Source organism: Pipistrellus kuhlii, unplaced genomic scaffold (assembly GCF_014108245.1).
Source record: "Pipistrellus kuhlii isolate mPipKuh1 unplaced genomic scaffold, mPipKuh1.p scaffold_m20_p_14, whole genome shotgun sequence".
Lineage (NCBI taxonomy): Eukaryota > Metazoa > Chordata > Mammalia > Chiroptera > Vespertilionidae > Pipistrellus > Pipistrellus kuhlii.
In genome coordinates, this window is record NW_023425449.1 from 43,358,673 (window position 1) to 43,385,674 (window position 27,002).

Below are 27,002 nucleotides of genomic sequence, written 5' to 3' on the forward strand. Positions count from 1 at the left end.
AGGATCCCTTCGATCCAGTAAATGAGAGCAACCATTTGCCAGCTTCCGGGGTCGAAGGTCATCCCTCACCCGCCATGCAGGAACCATCTCCTGGCCAGGCCGCACCCCCTTCTTCACACAGGGTGTTTGGCTGCAATAGTTTCAGGGGACATCTCACAATTACATCCCAAAGTGTGGGAACCAACTAACTCTCTCGGCAGAGCTAATCTTGATGGGGGGGATGGGGGCGGGGAGGAATACAGAGAAAGGGAACTCAGAACCTCCTTCTAGACAGCTTGTCAGGAATTCGTTAGGGGGGAGGTCCGCCTTATTACTGCTTCTCCCCCGAGTCTCAGGACAGAAGCACAGCAGCAAACCCCGAGAAAACCATCCCGTATCGAGGACTTGGATTTGGCGGGCCCGGAAGCTGGTGAGGTCTCCACTATGCCCCAGGCTTCAGGAGGTCTACCGCACACCGTGCACTGGCCTCCCTGTGAGACGGCCAGGGCACCGAGGGCACGCGTCCCCGGCCTCAGACATCATCTCGCGCCCGTGACAGGCTGGCGGCTCCACGCAGGCGAGACGCTCCGACAGCTCACAGCGTGGAGGGGAGGGAAGCTCCCACCCCGCCCCACCCCCTCGAGGGGAGGACACGGGAATCTGGCGGGTGCAGGCTCAGTAAGGGCGAGGCCGGGCGTGAAGAGGTCAAACACACACACACACACACACACGGCTCCCTCCCTCTCCGCCCTAACGCTCTGGGGCACAGCAGCCACAGCCAGCAGCAGCACAGCCCGGGGAAGGTGCTTGCTAAGGGCTCAGTACCATCTCCTCTGCTCGGCCGGCTCACCAGAGGCACAAGGACATGGAAATGGGAGCCTGCCCATCCCGTAGGAACTGCGGAAAGTGGGGAGCCCTGGCCGGGGCAGGGGTCACCGAAGGTCCCGCCCATCGGATGGCAATGAGGGGAGCTGCCTCTGTCTGAGGTGCTTCACAAAAGGAAGAACTTTCCAAACATACAATAGAAGCCGATTAGCCCTGGTAGACCATCTGAGAAAACGGTGATTTTCTCCCCCCTCCCTCCCCCCCGAAAATCTGAGGGAGTGGAGTGCAGACCGTGCCGGACCCAGGGAGCTAACCCGGTGAGGAGGGTGATCCTGGGGGCTGGCAGACCAGGGCACTGACCCTGCCCCGCCCCCGGCTGGTCAGCAGCCCCAGCTGGACGGCATCACCTTCCGTGTCCCCAGTGAGGGCCCTGGATTGCTAGATCCTCTGTTTGCCTGCCAGCCCGGCAGTGAATGACGACTTTGTCTGGTGTCTTAAGCACATGCTTTCCTCTGCAGCCAACACAGACCGTTTGCAAGACACATGCTTGTCAGTGTTTGCGGCACAGTCCCTGCCAACGGCGCGTACCGTCATCTGCTCTTCAGGAGCCGGGCTAACAGCTGGCCAGCCATCCCGGAGAGCCAGCGGCAGGGAGCGGATCCCGTCCCGTTAATACTTACCGAGCGTCCGCGGTGGGAAACTGGGCATCTAGTATCTCATGTAAAAGCCTTCCTTCCCAGCTTTTCTCTGGAGGGAATCTTGACAGACTGCCTGCCTAGCCATCTTTCCTGTCGGGTTTTTCCTAAACTTATCCCAGTCAATGATCAATCCCTTCGGATGCTCTGGTTCTGGTCCCTGAACGAAGCCATAGCATCGCAGAGCGCAGTCCTGGGCCGTTAGCCCCCACTGTGTGGCCTTCGCCGAGTGGCTATGGATGAGAGAACCCTTCCTCCCTCTGTACGGTCCTTTTAAAAATTAAACTCTGCTTGAAGACTTGGTTGACTGCCACTCGGTGTTTCTTACACAGGGCCAGGAGGTTAGTCAGTCTTCCCCTTTGGTGGGTGAGCGGAGGGAGCGTACCTCTGAGGTTCAGTGTGCAAATTTTCTTAGGCCAGAAACTGAAAACCACACCACACAGCGTTCCTCCTGCTGCCTCGTGATAGCTCCCAGGCAAGCGTCTCAGCTACTTACTAGCATGTATTCCTCGATGTCCTTGGCAATCCCAAATCCTCCTGGAAATAAATGGGCAGATACATCCCACACAGCCCTGGGGAGAGAGCGGAGATCCCAGTGCGGCGACTGAAAGCACGGGCTGTGGGTGGGCATTCACCGCCATGGCCACGCGGTGGGTCCCTCGGCGGGAGAACAGGCCGCGGGCCCCCAGGCATGCTGTCTGGTGAGCTCCTCCTGCGTGCACGCCGCTCAGGGCAGCTCCGGGCTCAAGCAGTCGGCAAACATTCATTTGCAATCACATCACTTTGGAGCCCAAACTGTCCTACGTTTCCTTCCCATTCTCCTATGGATTTCATGGGCTTACTCTGTTTTCTCCGATCCACTGACCCAAGCATGACTGAGTCACCGCCCCTCACCCCTTCCTGTCCTCCCTTTTCTCAGAGCCCACGCCTGTGGTTACGGTCACAGCTGGGCCACTGCTCACGCACCTGGCTGAGCCCCATCCCTGCTGAATCCAGCTGTCTGCTTTGTGTACGAGGCAGCGATGTAAGCATGCTCTGCGGTTACCCTTCCCGGGCTCAGCCCCGCTCTGCCACTCAGCAGCTGTGTCTTTAAGGGAACTGCTCATCACTTCTGCAAAGTGAGGATGATGCGGATGATGCTGGTGACTCACGGGTGTGTAATCAAGTTTAAACGAGAATGTACACTTAGACTTGAGCTGGCCATACTAGGTATGGGATGCCTTCACTCGACTTCGGGTCTCCCTCACCCTCCGCCAGCGACCTTCCTCCCTGCTGCGCGGGGGAAACAGGCCACCAGCCCAGAACCACTTCAGCCGACCATCACCGACATATAACCACCCACTCCCTGTCTCCGCCTTCTCTCTAATTTAGGGGTGTCGAACTCAATCAGAGAAGGGGCCAAAATCTAAAATCCAGCCTAAATCGCGGGCCGAATGGTTTACTGAACAGTCATAAACTGTCATTGTGATGGAAACGCAGCGGAGTGCAGTGATGACAGCGCGGTGCGGGCCACATTGCAAGGCTTGGCGGGACGGATTTGGCCCTCGGGCCTTGTGTTTGACACATGTGCTCTAATTCAATGAGCAAAGGGCTCTGGCTCCCGTCCCAGGCCAACCCCTGTCCCTGGGGTCCAGCTCCCCTCCCCTGCGGCTGTTCCAAGGACCGTCACCCGGAAACTATCCTCCCAAAGGTGACCCCGACGATCCTTCGCTCCGGTCTCCGTGCCTCGTGTACCCCTTCCCCCACGTGTGAGTGGAACCCAGGAGCCACTCCTAACCAATAGCAAAGATGATGACCGTTTCATTGCTGCTGTGATTGCAGCGCAGTACACGAGCCTCCGGCTCTCCGGCAGACAGGAGGCTGGATGAAGCGGGCGGCCGTGTGGAGGAAGGCCAGGGAAGCAGCACTGGGGGCGGGAAGAGGGGGTCTGGAAGAAGCTGGAGGCAGCCTCCAGGTGACAGCCAGCTAGAAACTCGACCTTCAGACCCACAGATGCAAGGGACTGATTCTGCTGACAACCTGAGTGAGTTCACAGGGGAGCCCCTCCCCAGCCCAGCCTCCTGATGAGAACACAGCCCACCTAGCAGCCAGACTACAGCCTGTGACACAGCACAGACCCAGGGAAGCTGAGCCTGGACTCCTAACCCTAGACACCGCGACCACTGTTGTAAGTCAAAAAGTCTGTGGTACTTTGTTACACCGCAATGGAAACCAAACACACTTGCTCTGGACCAGACTTTCCCATCATGCACTAGCATCGCCTGTATCCTGTGAAAATAAGTCTGGACCATATGCCCCCCCCCCAAATGCTCCGCTTCTCTCTGCTCTCCTTTCCAGCAAAACTTGTAAACAGTTTTCCATATGAGTCCTCACCTCCATTCACTGCTCAGCCCACGCTAGTCACATCACTGACTTCACATTTTCTTGGTCAAGGACACCAAGTCCCACATTATCGAATCGGAACGAACATGGCTCCATCCTTATCTTGTTCACCATCCCAGCAGAATTCAGCACCACTCAGCACACCCCATTTTCAGAGCTATTTCGCTTGGCTGGCTGGCTTTCACATTTCCCAGTTCCCATCACTCATGGTTGCTGCCTCCTCCTCCTCCTCCTCCTAACTCCCAGACCAGCTTCCCGAGCAGTGCTGAGCCGCAGGGTCTGGCCCAGGCTCCCTCTCTAGGCCTGTCTCACTTCCTTTCTAACTAGTTTCAAGCGACACCAACATGCTGGCGGCTCCCAAATATCTCTCTCCAGCCCTGACCTCTCCCCTCCGACCCACATCCTGCAGCCACCTGCCCCATTCCAGCTTCCATGTGGATGTCTGACTGTCATCTCAGACATAATATGTCCAAAACAGGATTCTTTTCCCTTCAAAAATCCGTTGTTCTCCCAATCACAGCAAATAGCACATCCAACCCGCCTTCCCATCGGGCCTCACCCTGCATTCTCTTCCCTCCCCTCCTGCTCTCGCATCAGCAAGTTCTAGACTAGAGAGTCGTCTGTCATAATGGACCCTGACTCCGTCCACTCCTCTCACACTCCCTCTGCCAACCTGGAGCATGCCCTCACCTCCCGCCTGGACGATGGCCATCTGGCTGGTCTCTCCCTGCTGTCCACACGGCATGGCCTTTTAAGAACACAAGTTACCTCGAATGCCGTTACTGCCTAGAACGTTCCACAGTCGTCACCCTCTATCTCAGAAGGCCCCCTGGGCTCTAAGCTGCTGCCCCCACCTGCCTCCCTGGCGCATCTCAACCCACCAAGTCCACACCTTTCCTCCTCCCCACGTTAACACTTTTGCCATTGCCATTCCTTCCCTCTGAAATATTCTCCAGCTGTGGCTCAGATCTCAGATCAAAACCCCCTCCTCAGGGAGGTCTTCCCCATAAAGTGTTCCCCTCTTCCTCCTCGTTTGTGAGGTACACCACTTCCCCCTCATTGTGCAGCACTCTCCACTCCCAAGCTCCCTGCTTAGCATCTTTGCTTGTTGCTATGATTCCTCTAATCAGATGTGAGTATATGAAGGTGCTTACTTCTGTGTTCTAGAGTAGCACCTGGCACATTGTGGGTGTTCAATAAATATTTGAGTAAACAAGTGCATATGTGTATACACATACACACACACACACATACATCGAGTGGCCAGATTAATTGATCTCTGAGTGCATAATAATCTGGCCACTCAGTGTGTGTATATATATTTATGCACGGCAGGCCCGGTGCATGAATTCGTGCATGGGTGGGGTCTGGCCAGCCTGCCCAGAGGAAAGGGATATGGCTGGTTGGACGGCCTGCCTGCTGGTCGCACTCCTGGGCAAGGGAACAATTTGCATATTAGCCTTTTATTATATAGAATATACACTGAGTGGCCAGATTATTATGATCTGTGTGTGTGTGAGTGTGTATTATATATATATATATATATATATATATATATATATATATATATATATATACACATACATATATATATCACACATACAGGGGTGGGCAAAAGTAGGTATATAGTTTTGAGTATGCAAAACAGAGTTAATAAAGCTATTATAATCATCATAACCTGCATGTCTTTTTCCATGCCAATGAATGTAAACCAACTTTTGCCCACCCCTACATATACATATATCTATGATATTGACACTGTTATATGCACTTATAATAAAATGTCCCATTATATTCCACTGGAAAATCTCTTTAGATGCAATGTCAAGATGGCTGAAAAGCAGTATAAACTTATACAAATTATACCTCAAACAGCTCAACTATCCTAACTAAGACATCTAGAATAATAAAAGGGTAATATGCTAATTAGACCAGACGTCCATCCGGACGTCATTCTGAACGTCCTTCCTGATGAAGCCGGGGCCAGAGGGAAACCAGGGGGTCCCCCATGCCTGTGGGCGGCTGGAGGAGGGAAGCAGCGCGGGTCCCAGGTGCCAGAGGGAAGGAAGACCTACTCCTGCACGAATTTTTGTGCATCGAGCCTCTAGCTATAAAATAAAACCCACTTTGAAATAATGTAACAGAGATGTGTTAGATGTGAAAAATATTTTTGATAATGTAAATCACCACTACAGTTATTCTGTTTTTATAGATTTGATTTTTGCCCCTACATTGCATTTGCTTAGAAGACAGACCATGAACTATAATTGTTTTCTATCACAAATTGTGCAAAGCACTGTTCAAACCACAAGGCACATTTTCAGGACTTCTGCAAGAAAATAGTAAATATTCACTCCTCCTCCTCGGTGTCCTGGTGTCAGGGGAGGTCCTACGGCTGTCAGTGCAGGAACAGCCGTGGTAAAGAGTGTGGTTAAGGTCTGGGTTCCAACAAGCAACTGTCAAAACCTTTCCCCATGACTACTTGCTGGAAATCCCTCCCTCCCAGAGAGATGCTTGCGGGTGGTCTCAGAAAGAAACCTGTGGCCATGCCAACACAGGAGCTGTCCTGATGCTCCTAAGGTTTCTTTGCAACTACAATGTCATGCTTTGAGGAGCTGACTTTTACGCAAGCCCCTGCAAAAATAATATATATATTTATATTTATCTATTAAACTCGCTAGTTTATGCTTGTTTCCTCCCTCGAAGGTAGGTTACCTTCTGAAACCTCCAGCCAGCAGGCCTGCAGGTGGCTGAGGCCACTGGGAGAAAAGCCCTCCCTTCCCACTTGCTGCCTCCAAACTTCTTAGCAACACACACTGTGCGAACCGCGGCGCCGGCTGGGCCAATCGCAGGCCCGGGAGCGGCCAGGCGGTTGTGTAATCACCCACCCCTTCCCGCCCATCACCCACCCCTTCCCTCCGGAGTACAAGCCCAGCCTCCTGGCTCCAGGCTCCGGGACCGCGCTGGGTCCTCCGCACACACCCACTGCGCTCCCGTGCCAGACCCACCCTGCCCCTTATGTCCCCCATTTCCCCCTTTTGCTCATGTGCAGCTTGGAGGAGGGAAAGAAGCCAAAATGCCAGACCACGTCCAGCTGAACAGGGAGGGCAGGGGGCCCCGCCAAGGCTGCCGCAAAATGCACGTAGAACCCGCGGGCTCGGCGGCGGCCGCCGGGTCCCCGCTCCCCCCGGCGCCGGCGGTGGACACTCGGCGGCGATTGTTCCCGGAGAGCCGGGCTGATGGGCGAGCAGGGCCGGCGGGCGGGACGGGCTGCGGGCCGGGAGCCAGGAGCCAGCCCGGCCTTCCCGGCCCGGACCGGGGTCCACCCCGCTGCCCCAACAAGAACGCGTCCCCCTCCGGCCTCGCCGTCCCCGCGGCACAGCCCGCGCCCGCCTGTCCCGGCGCCAAGTTCCCAGCGCACCGGACAGGTGGCCGTTCCCGCGCCGCCGGCCCTCCCGGTGAGAGGGGCAGCCGCCCGAGCCCGGAGCCCGGAGCCCGGAGCCCGCCGGGCTGAGCGACCCCCGCCCCGGCCCGCGCCACGCCCCCGGCCCGCCCGCCCCGCCGCCCGCACGCACCTTCCCCGCGCCCCGCGCCAGGCCCCGGGGCACCGAGCGGCCGGGGCCCGGCGGCGGGAAGCGCTCCTCGCCGTCCTCGTCCTCGTCGCCGTCCTCCTCCTCCTCCTCCTCTTCGTCCTCGTCCCCGTCCTCCGCGCCCCCGTGGGGCCTCTCTGGCGGCCGCCCGCGCCCCCGCCGCCGGCCCGCGCCCTCCTCCTCCTCGTCCTCCCCGCCCAGCAGCAGCAGCGCCGGCGACAGGGCGGCCCCGGCGGCCCGAGGGAGGCCGGGCCCCGCGCTCCGGGGCGGCGGCGGCCTCCCGCCTTCGGGCGCCGGGCCCGGCGGGGGCAGCGCGGGGCCCCCGCGGCGGCCGCCCAGGCTGGAGCGCTTGGCCAGGCGGCGCGCCTGCATGTCTGCCGGGGCTCCGCGCCGCCCGCCGGTGCAGGGTGCGGGGCTACGGCGGGGAGGGGGCGGAGTGAGCCCGCCGGGTGCACGGGCCGCCGGTGCACGGTGCGGGGCTACGGCGGGGAGGGGGCGGGTGTGAGCGAGCCGCGCGCCGCCGCCCCGGAGCCGCGGGCCGCGCTGCGCCCCATGCGGCCGGCGGCCGGGCCGCGCCTCTCGGGCCTGCAGCGGCCGCGGGGCGCGAGCTGTGGGCGCCGCCGCCGCCGCCGCCACGCGCCCTGGGCCCCCGCGCCCGCAAAACCCGGACTGGATTTCTCCGGGACCCGAGACCTCCAGATCCAGATCTTGGGCCTCTGCGCGCCGCGCGCTGCGCCCCGCGCCCTCTCCTCCACCCCACCCCGCGTCCCCGCCCGGAGTCGGGGACCTCCTGTGGACAGAGGACCGCGCGCTCCTCTACAACTGGGCTGCGGGTCCCAGTCAGACTGAAGGAAGAGGTTTGCCCCCGGAATTTCATTTGAATGGTCTCTGCAGTGCGGGGACTGATCCAGAGCCTCTGTGACATCTGGAATGGTGTCCCCATCCGAGATGGGGGCGTCAGCCGTAAGAGGGGTTCTTGAAGCACTTCCATGGCGCGGCCTGCCCACGGGCCAGGCTCTGCGCGCACCGCGAGGCCTGGCTCCAGCTCCCTCCTTGCCCCGCAGGCCCAGCGGCTGTGTGTGTGTGTGTGTGTGTGTATGTGTGTCCGTCCCCCCAGTGAGGGGCCCTGGCACTGTCGGCGCCTTTGCAGAAAGAAGCAGGATGGCCAGTTCTAAACTGCTTGACTTGGTTATTTTTTAAAAATTAGTCTGAAGTGAGATCAAGTCTGGAGACCAAGCACCTACCCTGTTTGCCATGTGACTGAGGCACTGGCTTTCTAAGGATTTTGGGTGTGGCACAGAAAGTCACTTGTCACCGTGTGAGGTGAGGCTATTTGGGAAGCCACACTCTGTATTCACAGCAGGTGCCCAATTCCACCTCGGTGGGTGAGGGCTGGGGCACGGACCTCCCCAGCTCTCCGCAGGCGCAGGGCCTGCCCTCCGCCCTCTCCTGTAATTACTGGGGATTTAACACCACACCACGGACACCCCTGAAGGAACCCCTTAGCTAGGCTCCCTCTCGGCGTCTCCCAGCTGTGGCACGGGGAAGATGGCAAGGATTCTAAAAATGAATTTGTTCTCCCTGAGTCAGATGAGCTTCCTGATAGGCCTATTTCAGATAATGACACTCTCATTTTACCCATTCAGCCCAAAATAGCGGAGCATTTTAACTGCCTTCTCTTAGGTATCTCCAGAGGCAGCTGCCCACCCACCCTTCCCCTCCATTTCCAAACCTCCCACAGTGTCCCGGCTACCTGGTGAAAGTTTGGGACCCGCTCTCTCCACCCACTTCCTCAAGCACGCCCTCCCTGGACCTCCCCACATGCCAGCACCAGGCTCCTCTTCCTGGGATCAGTCAGATCAGGGAATTTTCCAGTTGAGCTGTTCATTCCTGAATATTGCATTTAAGACTTCAGAGAGTGAGGAGGGCTCCCCGGACTGCTAATTGGCACACAGAGGGCTGAGGGGTCCCTACCCCCGCCACCGAGTGCACCAATGTCATGCACCAGGCCTCTAGTCAATAAACAAAAACTAAAGAACAAAGAATGGCCACCAGTTCAGTTGGTCAGTTTGGGCGGTGATTTTAGAGATGGGCCAGAGAAACAGATCTCCAGGGCTCGGCTGCAGGTGCAGTGATGGCGGAGCGCAAAGGTGTGAGCTAAGTGGGGGAGGGCCGGGCTCCCAGTCCCAGTCCCTGCTCAGGAATTTACCAGCCCTATGTACTTACTCATCCTTCCTCTGTGCCTCAGTTTCCCCATCGGTGAAATACAGATCATAGCAGTCCTCATGTAATAAAGAAGTTGTTTTGTAGGACGATGGGTTAATGTGTGTAGTCAGCTTGGAAGAGTACCTGGTTCAGGTGGGTCTGTGCAAAGGCTCATTATATTCGGCATGTTGCTCTCGGCATGGGAACAAGGTAGCCTGGGATACTCTCAAAGAATAACCAGTCAGCTCAGCACTGTCAATAAATAGCCACAGCATGCTTGTAATGTCCGACTACATCTCATCCAGGGGCTGTGGTCAGGCCAAGGATAAAGCTTTTTATGTCTGAAATTGTCACAGATGAAAGAAAGTGTTTTCTCGAGAACCGACAGGGAAGACAAGATTAAGTGGGTTCATGGTTGGGGCTCGTGGTTGAGTGGAAGAAGTACTCATTCACACCATTGTCTTCTTTCAAAACTGCTGTGTATGGGCGGGGTTCAAGGCCTACTCCCCGCGCGCCATACGCATGCGTGCAGGCAAGGACACAGCAGGATCACTATGCCAAAGGCCCCTTTGCCCTATGCGTGCACAAGGGCAATGGCTCAGCAGTGGCAGTACACGTCCTGCACAAGCGCCCTTAGGTAACCTGCTTATGTTAATACAGCTGGGGCATCACTAACGGGCACAAGGCCTCTTCCAATTGGGCATGCATATACCCAACCAACCAGCCAGTTTGGGGCTGCTTTCTTCGTAATAAGCATGCCCCACCTACCTACGCTACGGTCACCCATGTGTTCTTCCTGCACCCAGAGGGGCAAGATCCTAGCTGAGGAGTTTGCTCCCAACATTTGGTGTAGTCGGCAAGATTCTGGGTAAGAATTCTGTCCACCATGTCAGAGGGCATGTGGTCTCCAATCAGGTGTGGTATCCGGTAGCATGGTCCTTCCTGACACCTTAAACCCCCTCCCCCCCACCCCCGGAGGACTGGGAGCTGGTTGAGGTAATGCCAGAGGCATTAGAGAAGGCTTTGTGGTCCCTGATGGATTCCCCAAGACGAGCGGGAGGCTGCCAGGACGGTAGGCTGGTGGCTCCTAACGGCCTTGAAACTGTAACACCGCGGGACGCGGGCCTGAGTCACAGAACCTGGAGGAGGCGCTGGAGGCCTGGCGTGTGTGCCGGAGCAGGTGGCAGCCTCCCTGGACGGGAGGGACCGGGAGAACCAGAGCCGGACAGCAGCTCGGAGGAAGTGTTACCGCTGGTGCCGCGGCCTCTGTCTTGCAGGCGTGACCGATCATAAAAAGGCGTCTGGAGCAGGATCAGCTCGTGGCCCCAGGAGGTGGGGCTCCAGGGCCGCCCACAGTTACTGAATTAACCGCACAGACCACTGTACCCTCTCAGAACTCAGAGGATTAGGACCACAGAGCTGGCAGAGGCTGGGGAGGGATTCCGGCGTGGCTCCTGGGTTGTGGGATGATGGCACAGCTAGTTTGCAGCTGTCTCCGCCCAGGATGGAGAAGTCACCTCCATAACCACCATCCTTCCTGGTGGCAGCAGCTGCAATATCAGTCGCCGGTTGGGAACCCACCCGGCAGGGAGACTCCTCCCTGATGGACGGCCAGTGGCAGCGCCTCGCAGCATTTGGCAGGATGCTGGAGAACTGCCAGAAACCACGAGTGAAGGGGCTGTGCGTGTAGATTTAGTGCAAGTGATACGGGAAATGGGCTTGAGACAAGCCACGTCTAATTTGAATACTCACGGTCCTAAGGAAGAGCATTTTATGACACACGTGAAAGACTTGATTCTTGCTGCAGCCCCCCACCCCAGCGGCGTTCGGCTTCCTGGCAGCCACTTTGACCCTTTCGTAGATCACCGTGTGCATGAAGTGACCACGGCCATGCTGGCTTGGGGAGGGCGTAGAAGTCAAGCAGCGAGACCTGTGACTGTGCAGAAGCCTAAGTAAGGTACATAATGCGACGCCTGAGACCATAAGCCGGATGACGGCGGGGACAGAGCCTGTGGGAGTCTCTGCACGCCAATGTGGGTGGGCCTGCTGGCCCTGGGGCTTAAGAGAAAAGAGACCTGCAGCTCATGGCCCCGGGGAGGCGATGACCAGCAGGACAGCGTTTCTAGAAGCTGTCGAGGAAAGCCAGGTCCCCTGACGCGTGGCCTCCAGGACTGTTAGACGCCTCTGAGGAGGAGGGGTTCAATCTCCTGGACCCGTGGTTGGCAAACTGCGGCTCTCGAGCCACATGCAGCTCTTTGGCCCCCTGAGTGTGGCTCTTCCACAAAATGCCAAGGCCTGGCTGAATCTATTTTGAAGAAGTGGCGTTAGAAGAAGTTTAAGTTTAAAAAATGTGGCTCTCAAAAGAAATTCAATCATTGTACTGTTGATATTTGGCTCTGTGAACTAAGGAGTTTGCCGACCACTGTCCTAGACCAGTGGTAGGCAAACCACGGCTCTCGAGCCACATGCAGATCTTAGGCCCCTTGAGTGTGGCTCTTCCACAAAATACTACATGCGGGCATGAACATACAGTGTGATTGAAACTTCATGGCCCAATGCGCAGAAGTCAGTTTTTGGCCTGAGCAAGTCTATTTTGAAGTGGCGTTGGAACACTCAAGGGCCAAAGAGCCGCATGTGGCTCGTGAGCTGCAGTTTGCCGACCACTGATCTAGACTGAGAAGCAGGCAAGGCCCAGTTAGGAGGGATCCTGAGGACTGGAGGCCGCATGCTGAACTCACCATATATTATCCCCTGCAACTTGCACCGTGTGTTGGGGCTGGTGGGTACCGGTGTGGACTGCACTTTGCTCTCTGGTAACCTGAACTGTCCCTGGTGGCAGGCAACCTTGACCCTGGGTATTGGCCGCCTTCCCTGCAGGCCTATCCTGTGCATGTTTTCCCTACAGAACACATCTTGGGAGTGGATAGGCAGAAGGGTTAACGCTTGTGGGCGTGTGGTGACACTGCCCAGCCCCCCCAGGTAGTGTGGGCACTCAGGGAAGCCTCCCAGGAGGCCCTGAGGAAGCCGGACAGACAGCCGTGCAGCCGGAGAAGGCGGAGAATGGGCACGCGCAGCCCGCACAGCTCTCCGTGCGGCCGGTGAGGAAGCTGGGCAGCTGGCGAAGGGCCGGGGGACAGGGACTGGAGAAAGTGACCCCCAGGCTCAGCGGTGCCGGTGGTAACGGAGCTCCTGGGCCTTCTGCCTGGGCAGACTGGCTGGCACTCGCTTTCCACAGACACAGCCCGGGGAGTCCACGCGGGACGGTCGGCACGGACTTCTGTCGCTCTCCCACGAGGAGACTCGCACAGCCCTACCACCTGTCGTGGGCGGTGGCACAGGAGTTAGCCACCTGGGCGAGCCTCCCGCAGTGACCACGTCCCACATAGCGAAGACGGCGTGCTGGCCTCTCGTTCTCGGCCGAGCTGAACGCAGCTGCGGGAGTCTCCGGCAGGCTTTGGACTCCGGAGGACGGGCGCCGGGGAATGACTGTCGGGTCCGAGGCCCTGGCTTACCTGCCAGTCTTGGGAGCTGCCTGGCCAGTGAGACCGGTGCTACCCGGGGCAGGCATTGACCAAGTGCGGCTGATCCCCGGCCTGCGACGGGAATCCATTACAGACCGATGCCTTTGGGATGTTGGCGGGGTCCACGCCCACCGGGCGCGCTGGTGCGGTCACTGTATCAGGAGTCCCCGCAGGGGCGACGTGGACGACTCCAGAGGCGGAGGAGGCCTGTATAGCTGCCAACAGGACACTCACCCGAGCCCAAACCCTGCAGGCCGCAGACCTGACACAACCATCCCAGCTGGACCTGACTGTCACTCCACAGGGCCTCCACCGGGTCTGTGGCCACAGCCTGGGCGGAGAAGGGCACCTTCGGGGTCTGGTCCAGCTGTGGGAGGGGCCGAGAGCCGGCACTCCCTCCTCGAGCAGCAGCTGGCAGCCACGGACACAGCCCTGCAGGCCTGTAAGGCGATCGTGACACAGAGTGAGAGGCGGTGAAGACTGCAGAGCCTGCAGCCGTTGGCTTAGGTCCTGGGTGACCATGCCCGCGTCAGCAATGGCAAAGACCCCACCGTGAGCAAAGCGGGGGTCTATTTGGAACCGAAGGCAGCGGCGAGGACCCTCCGTCACAGGAATGGCAAATCCTGTTGGGTCCTGTGACTCCTGAGATCAGCCAAGGGATGAGACTCCGGTGGAGGCGGCACTCCCGGTCCATTCCAGGAAGGTACACCCCTCCTGGACACAATGTGGCACACGGACGGGTCAAGTAGGGGGAACCCTGCCACCATGGCTGCCCGTTCGGATACAATGAACTGTGGTTCGGTTCTGGTTCGGGGCAGAGCAGCCAATGGGCGGAACTGCGAGCAGTCTGGATGGTGTGGACACAGGACCCTGGCCCTGAGGCCGTCGGAACAGACAGTGGGGCTATCTTTAAGGGTTTGACTTTGTTGTTGCTGCAAAGGCACAAGCAGCAGGACATCGCCCTGTGCGAGGACAGGAAGTGGGGGAGGAGATACAGGAAGTAGAGACATTGAGTGGCCATTGGCCGCTGCCAGCCCCGGGAGTGATAAGGCAGAGCCTCAGCAAGGGTCCAGGAGGTAGCACCCTGGGTGGCTTCATCGGAAATTGGGGGACATGGGACCAGGGACAGGGGTGCAGGTAGCTAAGCATGGTGGACTCTGTGCTCAAGGAGCTGGCATATGGGCCAGGGTCCCTGGCAGAAACCATCCGGCGTAAGGGGTGGAGTGTAGGGGCCCTGACCAGAGCATGCAGGCGGTGCACGGCCTACAGGCCACACGCACGTGTGCAGGGAGGACACGGTGCTGTTCCTACATGAAAGGCCCCTCGCCCTACGCATGCGCCAGGGCAGTGACTCCTCAGGAGCAACATGCGCCCTGCACCAGCGCTCGGTGCTGGAGCCTGCTGATGGTGATGTAGCGTGAGCATCGCCAATGGCACGGGGCCCCTAGTGTTGGAACGTGTATACAAGTTGCCAGTTAGGGGCTGCCCTGTTCGTAATGAAGCATGTCCTGCCTCCCTGCAGTCACCCCTGTGTTCTTCCAGTTTCCACCCTATGCTTTTTTTTTTTAATTGATTTTTACAGAGAGGAAGAGAGAGGGGTAGAGTTAGAAACATCGATGGGAGAGAGTCATTTGATCAGCTGCCTTACACACCCCCTACTGGGGATGAGCCCGCAACCAAGGTACATGCCCTTGCCTGGAATCGAACCTGGGACCTTTCAGTCCACAGGCCGCAGCTCTATCCACTGAGCCAAACCGGTTTCGGCTCCACGTGATGCTTTGAAGTGAGCTCCTTCTCCCCCTCCGCTGCCTCAGCAGAGCCCAGGCGGGCCCCACTGCCTGCCGCTGGGCCCGAAAGGCTGTGCTCTGCAGAGGAGCAGGACCGCCCCGCGTCAGGACCGTAGTGAAGCCCGGTGTCCCCGGGGAGGTGTGGCTGAGCGGGCTGAGCGGGCTGGGCGGGGGGAGGGGGATCTGGGAGCAAACCTCAGGCTGCTGCAGGCCCACCTCCTGCCCTCAGGGGACACCCGTGGGAAATAATAAAATAAAATAAAATAAAATAATTCACCAGGACCCTAGAAACGTCCCCTGACAGGGGCTCCGGACACAGCATGCTCACAATAGCTCTCAGTGTCAAGCAGGTGGGGAGGGGTCATGGTTGCTATTTGTCCCCCTGCTCCCTAAACATCACACCAAGGCCCCTCATCCCTGAAGACATTCGTCACTCATTCGACCCATACCTGTCAGCCGGCCCCGTGCCGGGCCTGGGAGGCGACCAGGACCCAAGAAAACAGGCCTCTCACGGTGCCACGGAGGCGGTGGGTGCTGTGGTCTAGCGGCTGCCGTCCCAGCTCGAGGCAAAGAGGCAAAGGGTGAGAGCATCCTCACCTCCCAAGCAGCCCTCAGCCCGAGGCTGTGCACACCCCATCAGCCTGTACCCCGAGTTCAGCCTGCACCCAGGGGCGAAGGCATTTTTTCCACGAGCAGCGAGCTTCGCCTCTCTAACACACACCGCCCTCAGCACACGTCCTCAGAATGCTTGCCCAAGGCGGGAGTTTGTGTGTGAGTAGATGAATGACTAGAATTTCTTTTTTAGGGAACCCATGTTTGCTGTTTGGTGGTGGTGGTGGGGGGAGGGTGGTGGTGTGCACAGAAGGAGAGAGGTTTTTGCCTTGTTGTTCCCTGGTCACTTTAGTCTCGTGTTGACTGACGGGGACACGTCGCTGTTGCTCCGTCGCCTGTGATCACGGAGATGGGGTGCAGGAAGTCAGCAGTAACTTGCTGGGAAATCTCCTGCAGGAGCAGCAGTTGAGCAGACACAGGCACAGCTGGACGCCCTTTCCCTTCTCTCCCTGGGCGCCCCCACTCCGAGCGCTCCGCCTCCGGGTTTTGCGGCGCCTGCCGGGGCCTCCCCCACCCCAACTCCCCCAGGCCCAGCTGTGGGAGCCCTTCCAGTGGAGCCAGATTTGAGCGCCACAGCTGGGCGTGAGGCTTTTGTTCCTCCACAAAAACAAGTGCCTGGGTGGCCGCCAGCGCCCAGCCGCCCAGCAGGCAGCACGGAGCCCTCCGGGGGCGTGTGTGTGACCTGTCACCAGAGACCCTCCTCCTGCTTCCAGCCGATCCCAGGGAGACCTGTGGCCACCAGCCCTCCCTGCTCTGGGAGGGAAGGAGGAGGTGCACAGGGGCTGCTAGCTGCTGACCACGGATCCTCGCCAGCGCTGACTGCTTCTCTGTCCCAGAACTCCTGTGTGTCCTCTGCAGCCACAGGCTGTCTTTCTGGCTGAAGCAAGTGAAGGGGTGGATTCATTTACTGCAGGAGGAAAGCTAGGCGCTCACTGGCCCAAGCAGCTCCTGGGATGTGTGGTGTCAGCTGAAGAAGGCTTAGGGACCTTCTGCTCAGAACCTGCTTGATTTTTGCTAAGTTAGGACACAGCAGCTCCAGGCCCTTACATACCCTGAGACTCACAGGAGCAAAGCAGAGTCACAAGCCAGGTGGATCAGGGTGCGTAGTCTTATTTCAGAAAGGACTATTCGCAGTTCCAAAACCTCAGAAGGTTTAAATACTCCCCCGTCTGTCCATCCTGGAAAAACCGCTTCCGTCCGGTGCTGGTGTCTCAGGGCCACCGTTAAAAACATGACCCTTCTGCGTTAGCTCAGGCTTGTTCTCGTGCAGATGCTTTTGAGGAACTGGTGAGGTTCAAAGACGGTCGTGGCCACCTGAGTGTGAGCGAGTCTAATCCCTTTCCCGAGAGCAGGTTTTCAAGAAGGAAAGAGACCAGTTGCAACTGAATTCCTGAAAAGAGCTGAGGAGCAACGAGAGTCCAAGAATAGAGGCGTGTTGCCTCGTCATTTGGGGAAAGCCGGCTTTGGGAAGAGAGGGGTTTGTTTGTTTTGCTTTTGCAGTTCTGTTCCATAAAAGTTTCCGTGGCGATGGGAATGTCCGCCGTCCTCCCTGCCCCACGGGGCAGCCCAAGCCGGCGCTGACAGAGCCCTTGGGAGGGGGTTAGTGTGGCCGAGGGTATTCATTTTATTTCCTTTCAGTCGCCCGTGTGGCTACTGGCTCCTGTGCCGGACAGTGGAGCACAGAATGCTTCGTTTTCCTCTGCTTTTCTTTTGGTTGCCCTCTCCTCCTCTGGGCACATTAAAAGTAGCCACTGGGTAAAAATAACTGGACATTAAAACAAAACGTCATGTTCAATTAAAAACCCTGTCATAGCCCCATCAAAAGGGGGGGGGGGGAGAGAGAGGGAGAGAGAGACAGAGAAAGACAGAGACAGGGACAGAGATATTCTTAAACCCCAATCTTCTATCCAGCCTGCCTGGTTCTATGCCACCTGATTAAAGGGAGTGATACTCATTTGTAAATGCATTTGGCAAATTTACCCTGTGATTGTTTCTATTATTTCACAAATTACAGACATTGAGACGAAGCCCTGTCATTTCTGAGCTTCCCTTTTATTCCTGCCGGGAGGCTGGGCGGCCTGGCACCCTTCCACAGGCTGTTTCCTTTGAGTGCGGCATCTTCGTTATCGTGATTAACAAAGGCTTCTGCGAGGTCCCCTGATTACAGTCTGCTCCGAGAGGCGCTGGTTTCGCCCCACTGTCTCTCCGAGTCCCTCTGCTTCGCCGATCTCAAAGATGTTCGCGACAGCAGACACCCAGCTATTCCTAAATGACATGGTTTTTTGTGTGTTCTTCCTTTGAATGTGTTATGTGTTTAGTCATTTTATCATCGTCTGCAACTCTTTTCTTTCAATTGTCTGATTCTAAATGCCTCCTTCACTCATTACTTAGAAGCCTGAATATAGGCAAGCAGTTGGGTTGAGTAATTTGCTATTTTTAAGCTTCTTTCTGTTTTTAATATTTCAGTGTTTCTTTTTCCTCTTGCTTATGTCTCTTGAGGGTTTACAATATTTTGTAAGCAGCCATGGTACTGTTGCCAGCGAGGTGACGAGACCTCAGCTCTTGTCTTCTTGAAGGAAAGATCTCAACCAAGAGACCAAGTGTAGCAAAATAAGAGTTTATTGGCCGCAGCAAAAACACACACAGGACAGGGAAACACGGAAGGTCTCAGCATAGAAGGCGCAACGAGATTGCCAGGCCGGGCTGCTCTGACTCCCTGGGAAGGCAGAGAAAGGGGGGCCGTGGAGACAGGGTCAGGGGTGAGCCTGGGACGAGCTGCCGAGGCCCACTGCTCCCCTGGTTGCAAGCCTCAGGGAGTCCCTTAGAGGGAGGAAGGGGGAGGGGAACGGTGTGGGTGTGCTCCCTGTGGAGCTGGGTCCTTCATCCTGAGCCTGCTTCTCTCTCTGCAGGTGGAAATCTTCCGGGAGATCTCAGGGGAGGGGCTTAATAGAATATTCATCAGCTTTGAGGCCTGGCACTGAGGGCTTGGGAGGGGTGGCAGGGATGTGAGGGGATGGGTACTGATGTGCAGACTTGTGCACCCTAATGACAGGGCAAGAGAAGCTTCCTAGCAGCTCGGCTCTCAGCAGCGGCCTGGTCTCCACGGACCACCCTGAGGTCAGGTGCTGTTCGGATTTGTGGGAAGAAGAAAGCTGATGATTTCCTCCACACACAGCTGTGCACCCTGCGCCGTGAAGTAACCAGCGTCAGTGTGGACAGAGGGCCACGGGCTAGCCTGACAAGCTCTGGAAGGTCTGACACTAAACTTTAACTAAACGCAGTTACGGTGGGTGCTTATGTTATAGGCCTGTATCTTCCCAGACAAGGTCAGCCTTTACCTTAACTATGCATCTATGATAACACACCCTTGAAATGTCCGGGTAACTTGTAACTTCCCTTTCTCTGGACCCCTTGGGACACAACCTACTGTGCCTGGGCGCCAGGACAGAGACCACCAATTCCTTCATTATCATGTTTGTTGTTCCTGTACCCACCTGTCTATCGTTTTACTTTTTATCCAGTCCCAGGGGTTTCCCTGCTTTGCTTTCTCCCGCCTCTCTAGTCTATCCTCAATGGATTTCACGTAACCCACCTACGTCCCTCCTTTGATGGCAATGTATAAACACAGATGTAACCTGCCATTCTCCGGGGCATCATCCCAATCCACCGAGGTTCTGCTTCCCAGCAGTTGTGGACAGATTGGCTCAAATAAACTCACAAACATTCCTTACAGGTTTGAATGCTCAGAGAGAATGTTCCCGTTCTCAGACACCCCTCAGTCCTCCTGCCCGCTAGGCTGGCTGTGGGGATCAGGCATCCTGGGCAGGAGAGGGCGGTCATTCTCAGGCCCAGACAGAGCAGGGGGCCGGGGGAGTGAGGTCCGGCTGCTCCAGGCCCTGGGACCCAGGCTGCTTTGCTCCCTGCCCCTGCCCAGGCCTGATGCTCAGAGCTTGCCGGCAGCATCCCTGTGGGGGGGCCCAGGCAGATGTGCTGGGGCTCCCGAGGCCTCAGGGGGCCTGCAATCTGGGCAGGTGTGGGGTTCTAACCTGTGGCTGTGGGGTCCCGCTGTGTGGGTGACCCTGTCCAGCTCCCTCCCTCCGGGGCCTTCGCCCACCCCTTCCGGAGAATGAATGAGAACCCAGCGGGGTTCCCCAAGAGTTCAGGCAAACCTGGGAGATGGGAAGAGGGAAGGCTGGAGAAATGGAAAGAGGGTGGGACCGAGAGGGCCTGGGGCGGCAGTGAGGAGCCAGCACGGGCTGGAGCAGGCGAGGAGCAGGGGACAGGCGGGCGGGTGGCAATCCAGTGGATGTGCTGCAGGGGCTGGGACTCCGCCTGGGACAGGCTCTCTGGGTGGGAAGACGGGCTGTTGGGGTCTGAACTAGACGCCTGACGATGAAGACGAGGGTGCACGTCAGGCCAGGCTGCTCTCAGCAGCTGCACTCAGAACGGGGAGGTGAGACCAGAGGAGACGACAGTGCGGACGTGAAAGCCCTCGGAACTAGGAACGGGCGAAGGGGTCAAAGGCCCACCTCCCAGTGGAAAACAAACAAGTCCTGGGTGTCAGGGGCGGCCTGGCGGCCTCAGGAACACCCCATTGTACACGTGGAAGGAAGATGCAATGACCCAGCCTCCCTCTCCCTCCAGCATGAACTCTGAGGGACCGGATCCAGCGGAGCAACCCGGCTGAGAGCTCCTCTCCGGTTCACAGCCCAGGCTAGAGCGGACAGCGGAGAAGTCTTTACCCCAGCAAACCTGCTCCTGGCCCAGGAGGGGGGGGCAGGGGGGAGGGGCACATAGCTCCCCGGCAGGTTCCTTCCCGCGCTGCCCCCCAGATCCTCCCCGCGCTGCCCCCCAGGTCCTCCCCGCGCTGCCCCCCCAGGTCCTCCCCGCGCTGCCCCCCCCAGATCGTCCCCGTGCTGCCCCCCCAGATCCTATCCGCGCTGCCCCCCAGGTCCTCCCCCCGCTGCCCCCCAGGTCCTCCCCGCGCTGCCCCCCAGGTCCTCTCCGCGCTGCCCCCCAGGTCCTCCCCCCGCTGCCCCCCAGGTCCTCCCCGCGCTGCCGCCCCCAGATCCTCCCCGCGCTGCCCCCCCAGGTCCTCTCCGCGCTGCCCCCCAGATCCTCCCCGCGCTGCCCCCCAGATCCTCTCCGCGCTGCCCCCCCCATCCTCCCCGTGCTGACCCCCCAGATCCTCTCCACGCTGCCCCCCCATCCTCCCCGTGCTGCCCCCCCAGATCCTCTCCGCGCTGCCCCCCCAGATCCTCCCCGCGTTGCCCCCCCCAGGTCCTCCCCGCGCTGCCCCCCAGGTCCTCCCTGCGCTGCCCCCCAGGTCCTCCCCGCTCTGCCCCCCAGATCCTCCCCACGCTGCCCCCCAGGTCCTCCCCGTGCTGCCCCCCCCAGGTCCTCCCCGCGCTGCCCCCCACATCCTCCCCACGCTGCCCCCCAGGTCCTCCCCGTGCTGCCCCCCCCAGGTCCTCCCCACGCTGCCCCCCCCAGGTCCTCCCCCAGCTGCCCGCCCAGCAGCAGGTCTGACAGGGGAACAGTCTTGCTGGCTTCCATCCGCCCAGTGGGCGGGTCCTGGCCTCTGGAGGTGCTCCAGGGACAGAACATGGGCAGGTTCCTCGCCTGATTCCTCCTGCTCTTGGCGAGAGGGCTCAGCTCAGGATCTAGCTATTCCTTGGCCAGGCGCTGGGCAGTTTCTGAGTTCAAGAAACCTGACAGACAGAGGTTGTTTGTCGGGCCAGGCCAGAGATGTGAAGGGGCCGGGGAGCCGGCGTGTCTCCCAGGCGCCTTCTGTCCATCCTGGGGCCTCCTTTCTGACCGCTCACGGGTGTGCTCCATGTGGAGCCTGGCCCCCAAGGGTGGCCTGGGACCCTGCATCTCCCCGTGTCGCTTAGGCGCAAGGGCTGTGTGTACCTTTGTGTGCGCACGTGTGCTCATGTGCGTGTGTGTCTTACTCAAAGGTTTAAAGAACAAGAGGCAGAGGCAGAGGCATCTGTGTGAACTCCAGCAGGCCTGGCTTCAGCGGAGCCCCCACGTGTGCGGGGACACGTGGCTTAGGAAGCACGTGAGGCCCGGGATGCCCTGGCTGCTGCGGCCCAGGGCGCAGCGGGACCCCGGGTGCCAAGGGACAGAAATATCTGTCACAGATGTAGGTGGGCAGCACGAGGAAGTCACAGGGTCCAAGCAGTTAGGAAAGGAAAGAAGTGAGGGGCATCCAGGGATTAAAAACCATTTAGAAAAACAACACAAAACACTAACAGTGATTGCGATGGACAACAAAGAGTTCAGAACCGGAAAGATTTCATTTTTAAAAGCTCCCCAGTAATGAACGAGGATGAGTAAGAGAGAGTAACGCATATATTTTTAGTGAGAAAAGTTATTTTTATCTCTATGTAAAAGATGTGAGCTGGTTTTGCTGGCCCGATCCGTTTCATTCTGGCCTTCCTCCTTCCGGCCAGCTCCTGGCCCCTCTGGCCTTCCTCCTTCCGGCCAGCTCCTGCTCCCACCACGCCATGTGAGGCTGACCACAGTGCACCTCCCTCGCCCACAGGCGGGCCAAGGGAGCCAGGTCAGTGGGCGAGATGCTGCACTTTGGGGCGACCCTCCACATCCAAGGAGCCCCCGATCTGGCTCTCGGCAGTTGAGTTGTGTTTCCATGGAAACACCATTTTCCAGTTTAGTGTAATTGCAGAGTTCACCGCTCCTTCTCCTGATTGGCAGCCCGTGGAAAGAGAGAATGCACCAGAACCCAACGGATCAGGCCCGCCAAACCCAACTCACATCTCTGAGCCTTGAACACAGCGTGGAGCTGGGACCATCCGCCTGGGAACGCTCGTGTGGAAACTGGCCACACGGTGGGAGAGGGAGTGGGGCTTGAGGCTAAGGTGCCGTGGCCTGGCGGTCCGAGGAGGCGCAGTGGGGTCTGCACGATGACTCCTCACGTCCTGTGTGGACACAGCAAGGGCAGCCCACAGCCGCCTCCGGCTCCGGGGCTGGCCTTCTGCTCAGTGTGGGAGCCCGCCAGCACGCCGGCCCGGCCCCAGCCCCCGGACATCCTCCCGGCATGGTGGCTGAAATTCCAGACTGGGTTATACACTACGGGCATATGAATGAGCCATTTCAAATTATGTATTTTTATTGATTTCAGAGAAGAAGGGAAAGGGAGGGAGAGAGAAACATCAATGATGAGAGAGAATCATTGATTGGCTGCCTCCGGCACACCCCACGCTGGGAATCAAGCCCTGACTGGGAATCGAACCAGGACCTCCTGGTTCACAGGTCGTGGCTCAACCACTGAGCCACGCTGGCTGGGCTAGGTGAGCCACTCTGGTTCTTCTCAAAGGCCAAATGAATTTTAACAAGCTTTTTATACCATATAAAACGGACCTTTATTGAAACAAAAAGAATGAAGACAATTGGATAAGTGCCTTAATTACAATGTACCTGCTATTTACCTGTGATTATTCTTTATACACAGCTCGCATCAGGTCCAGTACATGTAAACAATAAGATATTAGGAGTTACCCCCAGCCCCTGGGGAACACTCAGAGGAAAACACTATGGATAGAAACACAGGACACAAACAACACTCAGTCCTCAGGTACCGTGATTGGCTGGATGGCCAGGCCTGGCCGAGAAGAGAGCTGTGAATACGCATGGCATTGACACTCACGCCCATCGGGACGAACAGTATTGCTATTGTTTAAGCCCTAAACATAATACTCGGGTCAGTAAAAACAATACAGCGACAATTCCTGTAGCACCTTCTTCCAGAGTGCAAAACACTGGTGTTCCTCCAGATGATCCCATGTCCCCATTATGTCCCTATGAGGTAGGCAGTGGTTGGTGTCATTATCTCCATTTTGCACACGGAGACACGGAGGCACAGAGAAGTTAATTCATTTGTTCAAGGTCACACAGTAAAGTCGATGCTGGAACAGGAACCATAGAGCCAAGAGCTCGTCTCCAAAGCCAATGCTTCCCTTCAATGATCCCCTCTGAGAATTTAATGCAACACCCCGATCCACTTTTCCAGGAAATAAAAGATGTGCATTTTTTCTCCCATAAAAATTGTTGAAATACCATGGACAAGAAACATATCCTCTGGGGGTAGACGTTGACTGGTGTACACTCTTCTAGAAAGAGTTTGTGGAAGTCTTTTGTGAGGTTAGTTTTCCCGTTAGGAGGGGTTTCAGCTAAAATAGAGGCCCTTAAAGGGAACCGCTGAAATAATGTGTCCAGTGACCTATGCATTACACTTTAATTAGCCACATTATGCTACCCACAAGCCAGGCTGACTCCTGAGTTGATAAAGAAGAAAATACCGACACAAGAAGGAAGTCTTTGAGCTGCCTCTCCTCTCTGCCTGTTATGGCTCCCGCTGTAAGGGACCCCGTGGTGGACAGGGGTTAGGATAATGCGTTTTCTAGATACAGAAACACCAAGGGAATGGGGGCCAGGCAGCTTTGGCCATATCACTTAGTTCCGTTTTTACTTCTGACCCTTGCCCTGCCCACTTCCAGAAGCAAGTATGTGGTTGCGACTCAGAAAAAAAAAAAAATTTAGAAAAAAGTGTCAAAGTCCGAGGCAGACAGACTTGATGCTCAAGCTGGGCTTTCCTGCCCTTTTCCTGGCTCCTCCCCGAGGACAAGCCCCGCGGCAGCCCCACCAGGGCCCGGGCGCTACGGGAGCAGCGAGGAGCGTGTGCAAGCAGGGGCTGAAATGGGAGGAGCTGCGGGGGCCTGCCATGCGGCATGCATCCACGCACACAGACTCGTCCAGGAATGCCCCCTCTCAGGCAGACTCCGCCTGCGTCAGCCTCCCCACCTCTGGGAGGACCTGAAGTTAAAAAAAAAAAAAATGCTCTTTGACCTCAAGAAAGAGAAAAGAGTTTGTTTTAAACTCACGGTTTCTAACTGGTTGAGTTAAAAATCAACAACCAACTGAAGGACTTGCGTGCATGCATATAAGCACGGCCAATGGACACAGACACTGGGGTGGGGGGTGGGGATGAGGGCATGTGACAGGGGGTAGGAGAGGCTGGGGGAAGGTCAATAGGGAAAAAAGGAGATATATGTACTACTACTTGTAATATTTTAAACAATAAAATAAAACTAAAACACACACACACACAAAACAAGAACAAACCAAAGCAGACATTGTGACCGGGCAGTGGGAGTGCAGACCCCGGGGCCAGGCTGGTCTGGTCTCACCTTGTCCTATTCAGGGTGCTGCACTGGTAGAATGGCGGCTTTTAAAGGTAAATATACACGGGAACGAGCAGCTATCTGTTCTGTTAACGTGGGGGAAATTGCACTCCTTGTTATCCATTTGGATAACTAACTACAGTGTTAAGTTCACTTAGAGTGAACTTCGAAAACTCAACACTGAACAAAACCATCCAAAGCACAGGTGGTGGGTCTGAGGTGTCCAGGCCCTCAGCCTGTGGCACCATTCACCAGGCGTGGCCTGAGCCGGCAATGCCAGTTCGCCTGGACATGGTCGGGAACTCCGGTGTGATGCTGGGACCGGAGGGGAGCTCAAACAGGGTACAAGGGACAAAACGCACAGGGTACACTCCGTTTGTTTTTATAAATAATTACTCTCACAAGAGGGTTTTCCCCCTTAAAATAGCCAGCGTCCTACCTTCAGGAACCTACTGGTCCACCACAGAGCTCGACCTTCACGGGGACCCTGGAAGACAGGGCTGTCCCAGGGCATTGTGGGGGCCGGGCTCACCAGGAGAGCACGGTCAGGGGAGCTTGTGTCTGCATTTGCAAGTTCAAGTTCACAACAGAACTGCAAAGTTCCTCTCCGTGGCCCCTCAGTGCTTATGAGAGATGCTTATGAGACGCGGGCAAGCAAGACCACCAGCACCTGCTTCCCCGGGTGCTTCTGGGCGTTACCGGCAGCCTGGGGGCGGGAGCTGAGCTGGGGGAGGGAGGCTGTCTGCTCACCTGGGAGGGGCGCTATGGGGAGGCAGGGGCCGTGGTTGATGTTGGAGAAGATGGGTGCGATAGGGCGTCCTTCCAGCAGCCGGGGACTGAGAGGGGTGGGAAGAGGCTCAGGTCGTGTTGTGCAGAGTAACAGAAGGTCACTTGTGCAGGAGGAGCCGGGAGATGGGAAGAACAGTGCTTTCCTGCCCGCCCTCTCTAATACGGTGACCAGATCGTCCCGCTTTGGGCGGGACAGTCCCGATTTCTAACAATTTTCCCCGCGTCCCGTGGCGTTTTAAGAATCTTTCCGATCTTTCCAAAAATCGGGCCTTTTTTAAAACGCCGCGGGACGCGGGAAAAATTGTTAGAAATCGGGACTGTCCCGCCGAAAGAGGGACGATCTGGTCACCTTTTAAACCGGCCAGGACCAGAAACATTACAAGCTGTGGAAGCCATCCTAGGTATTTTTTTAATTAAAGCTATGTTAAAAAATTCCCAGTATTGAAAATGGCTTCCGCACCCATTTGTGAACTGAACAATGTGACCACGGCAGACACCTGTGGAGTAAGAGGAGGACTATGAAACCCATCGGGACCACCTCACAGACAGGAAGTCATTTTTTGGGAAGCTATTTTTATGAGAAAAAAAAAATGCCTGAACAGTGAAATGCAAATTCCTATTTGTTTAGCTATATTTCAAACTTCTCCTGAACATATGAGGCATATCAATTCAACACAATTATTTAAAAGGTAACATCAAGAATTTACTGGTGTCATTTTAACATACAGAAGTCTTAGGAATAACAATTACCAGCCTTTATAATCCAGTACACAAGGTGATCCGAGAGACGCAGAGCCCAATACATAAAAAAATAAAAATAAAAAATAGCCATGTATATATAAATGGTGAGTGTGTGTGTGTGTGTGGGGGGGGGGGAGTAATCTAAATCATTAAGATAAATGATCACCAAGTTAAAAGATTTGAAAAAAATGCCTTTTTAATAAAAATTGCATTTGTCGCCCTGACCGGTTTGGCTCAGTGGATAGAGATCAGCCTGCAAACTGAAGGGTCCCGGGTTCAATTCCGGTCAAGGGCATGTACCTTGGTTGTGGGCAAATCCCCAGTGGGGAGTGTGCAGGAGGCAGCTGATCGATGTTTCTCATCGATGTTTCTAACTCTGTCCCTCTCCCTTCCTCTCTGTAAAAAAAATCAATAAAAATATACTTTTTAAAAAAATTGCATTTGTCATTTCATCTGGCATGAAGAGGAGTCTGAACTACCATTTCCTGGATAATGAAAGAAAAGCCTGGAAAACCAAGGAAGTCCTTTATAAATATAGAGGTGGGATGTAGACAGAGAGCAGTGATCTGTTCGCTCTGGGGCCATGATTTCATTTAGTTTCCTTTGCTAATTCCGGATGGAGACTCCAATTGTCTTGGTTTCTGGACCGATCTCTTGGTCAAACGCTAAG

At 56.7% G+C, this 27,002-nt stretch overlaps 1 protein-coding gene and 1 long non-coding RNA gene across 3 annotated transcripts in view; one reads left to right on the forward strand and one right to left on the reverse strand.

The window, feature by feature from the left end:
- ZNF704 (zinc finger protein 704) overlaps nucleotides 1-7,965 on the reverse strand; it is a 97,122-nt gene extending 89,157 nt beyond the window's left edge. The window contains exon 1 of one of the 2 annotated variants that reach the window (XM_045581542.1): nucleotides 7,457-7,561. Coding sequence is in view for 1 of the 2 variants with exons in the window: in XM_036437293.2 (XP_036293186.1) it covers nucleotides 7,457-7,843 (387 nt within the window). In the remaining variant the exon portion in view is untranslated. Of the gene's footprint in view, nucleotides 1-7,456 lie in introns of both variants that reach the window. The other variant, XM_036437293.2, reaches the window with a different exon arrangement.
- Nucleotides 7,966-9,608: 1,643 nt separating this feature from the next.
- Nucleotides 9,609-26,549, forward strand: LOC118718465. The gene is made up of 4 exons (XR_004987822.1): nucleotides 9,609-9,621; nucleotides 21,968-21,971; nucleotides 25,764-25,766; nucleotides 26,470-26,549. It is a non-coding gene; the product is annotated as an uncharacterized LOC118718465 (long non-coding RNA).
- Nucleotides 26,550-27,002: the final 453 nt, after the last annotated feature.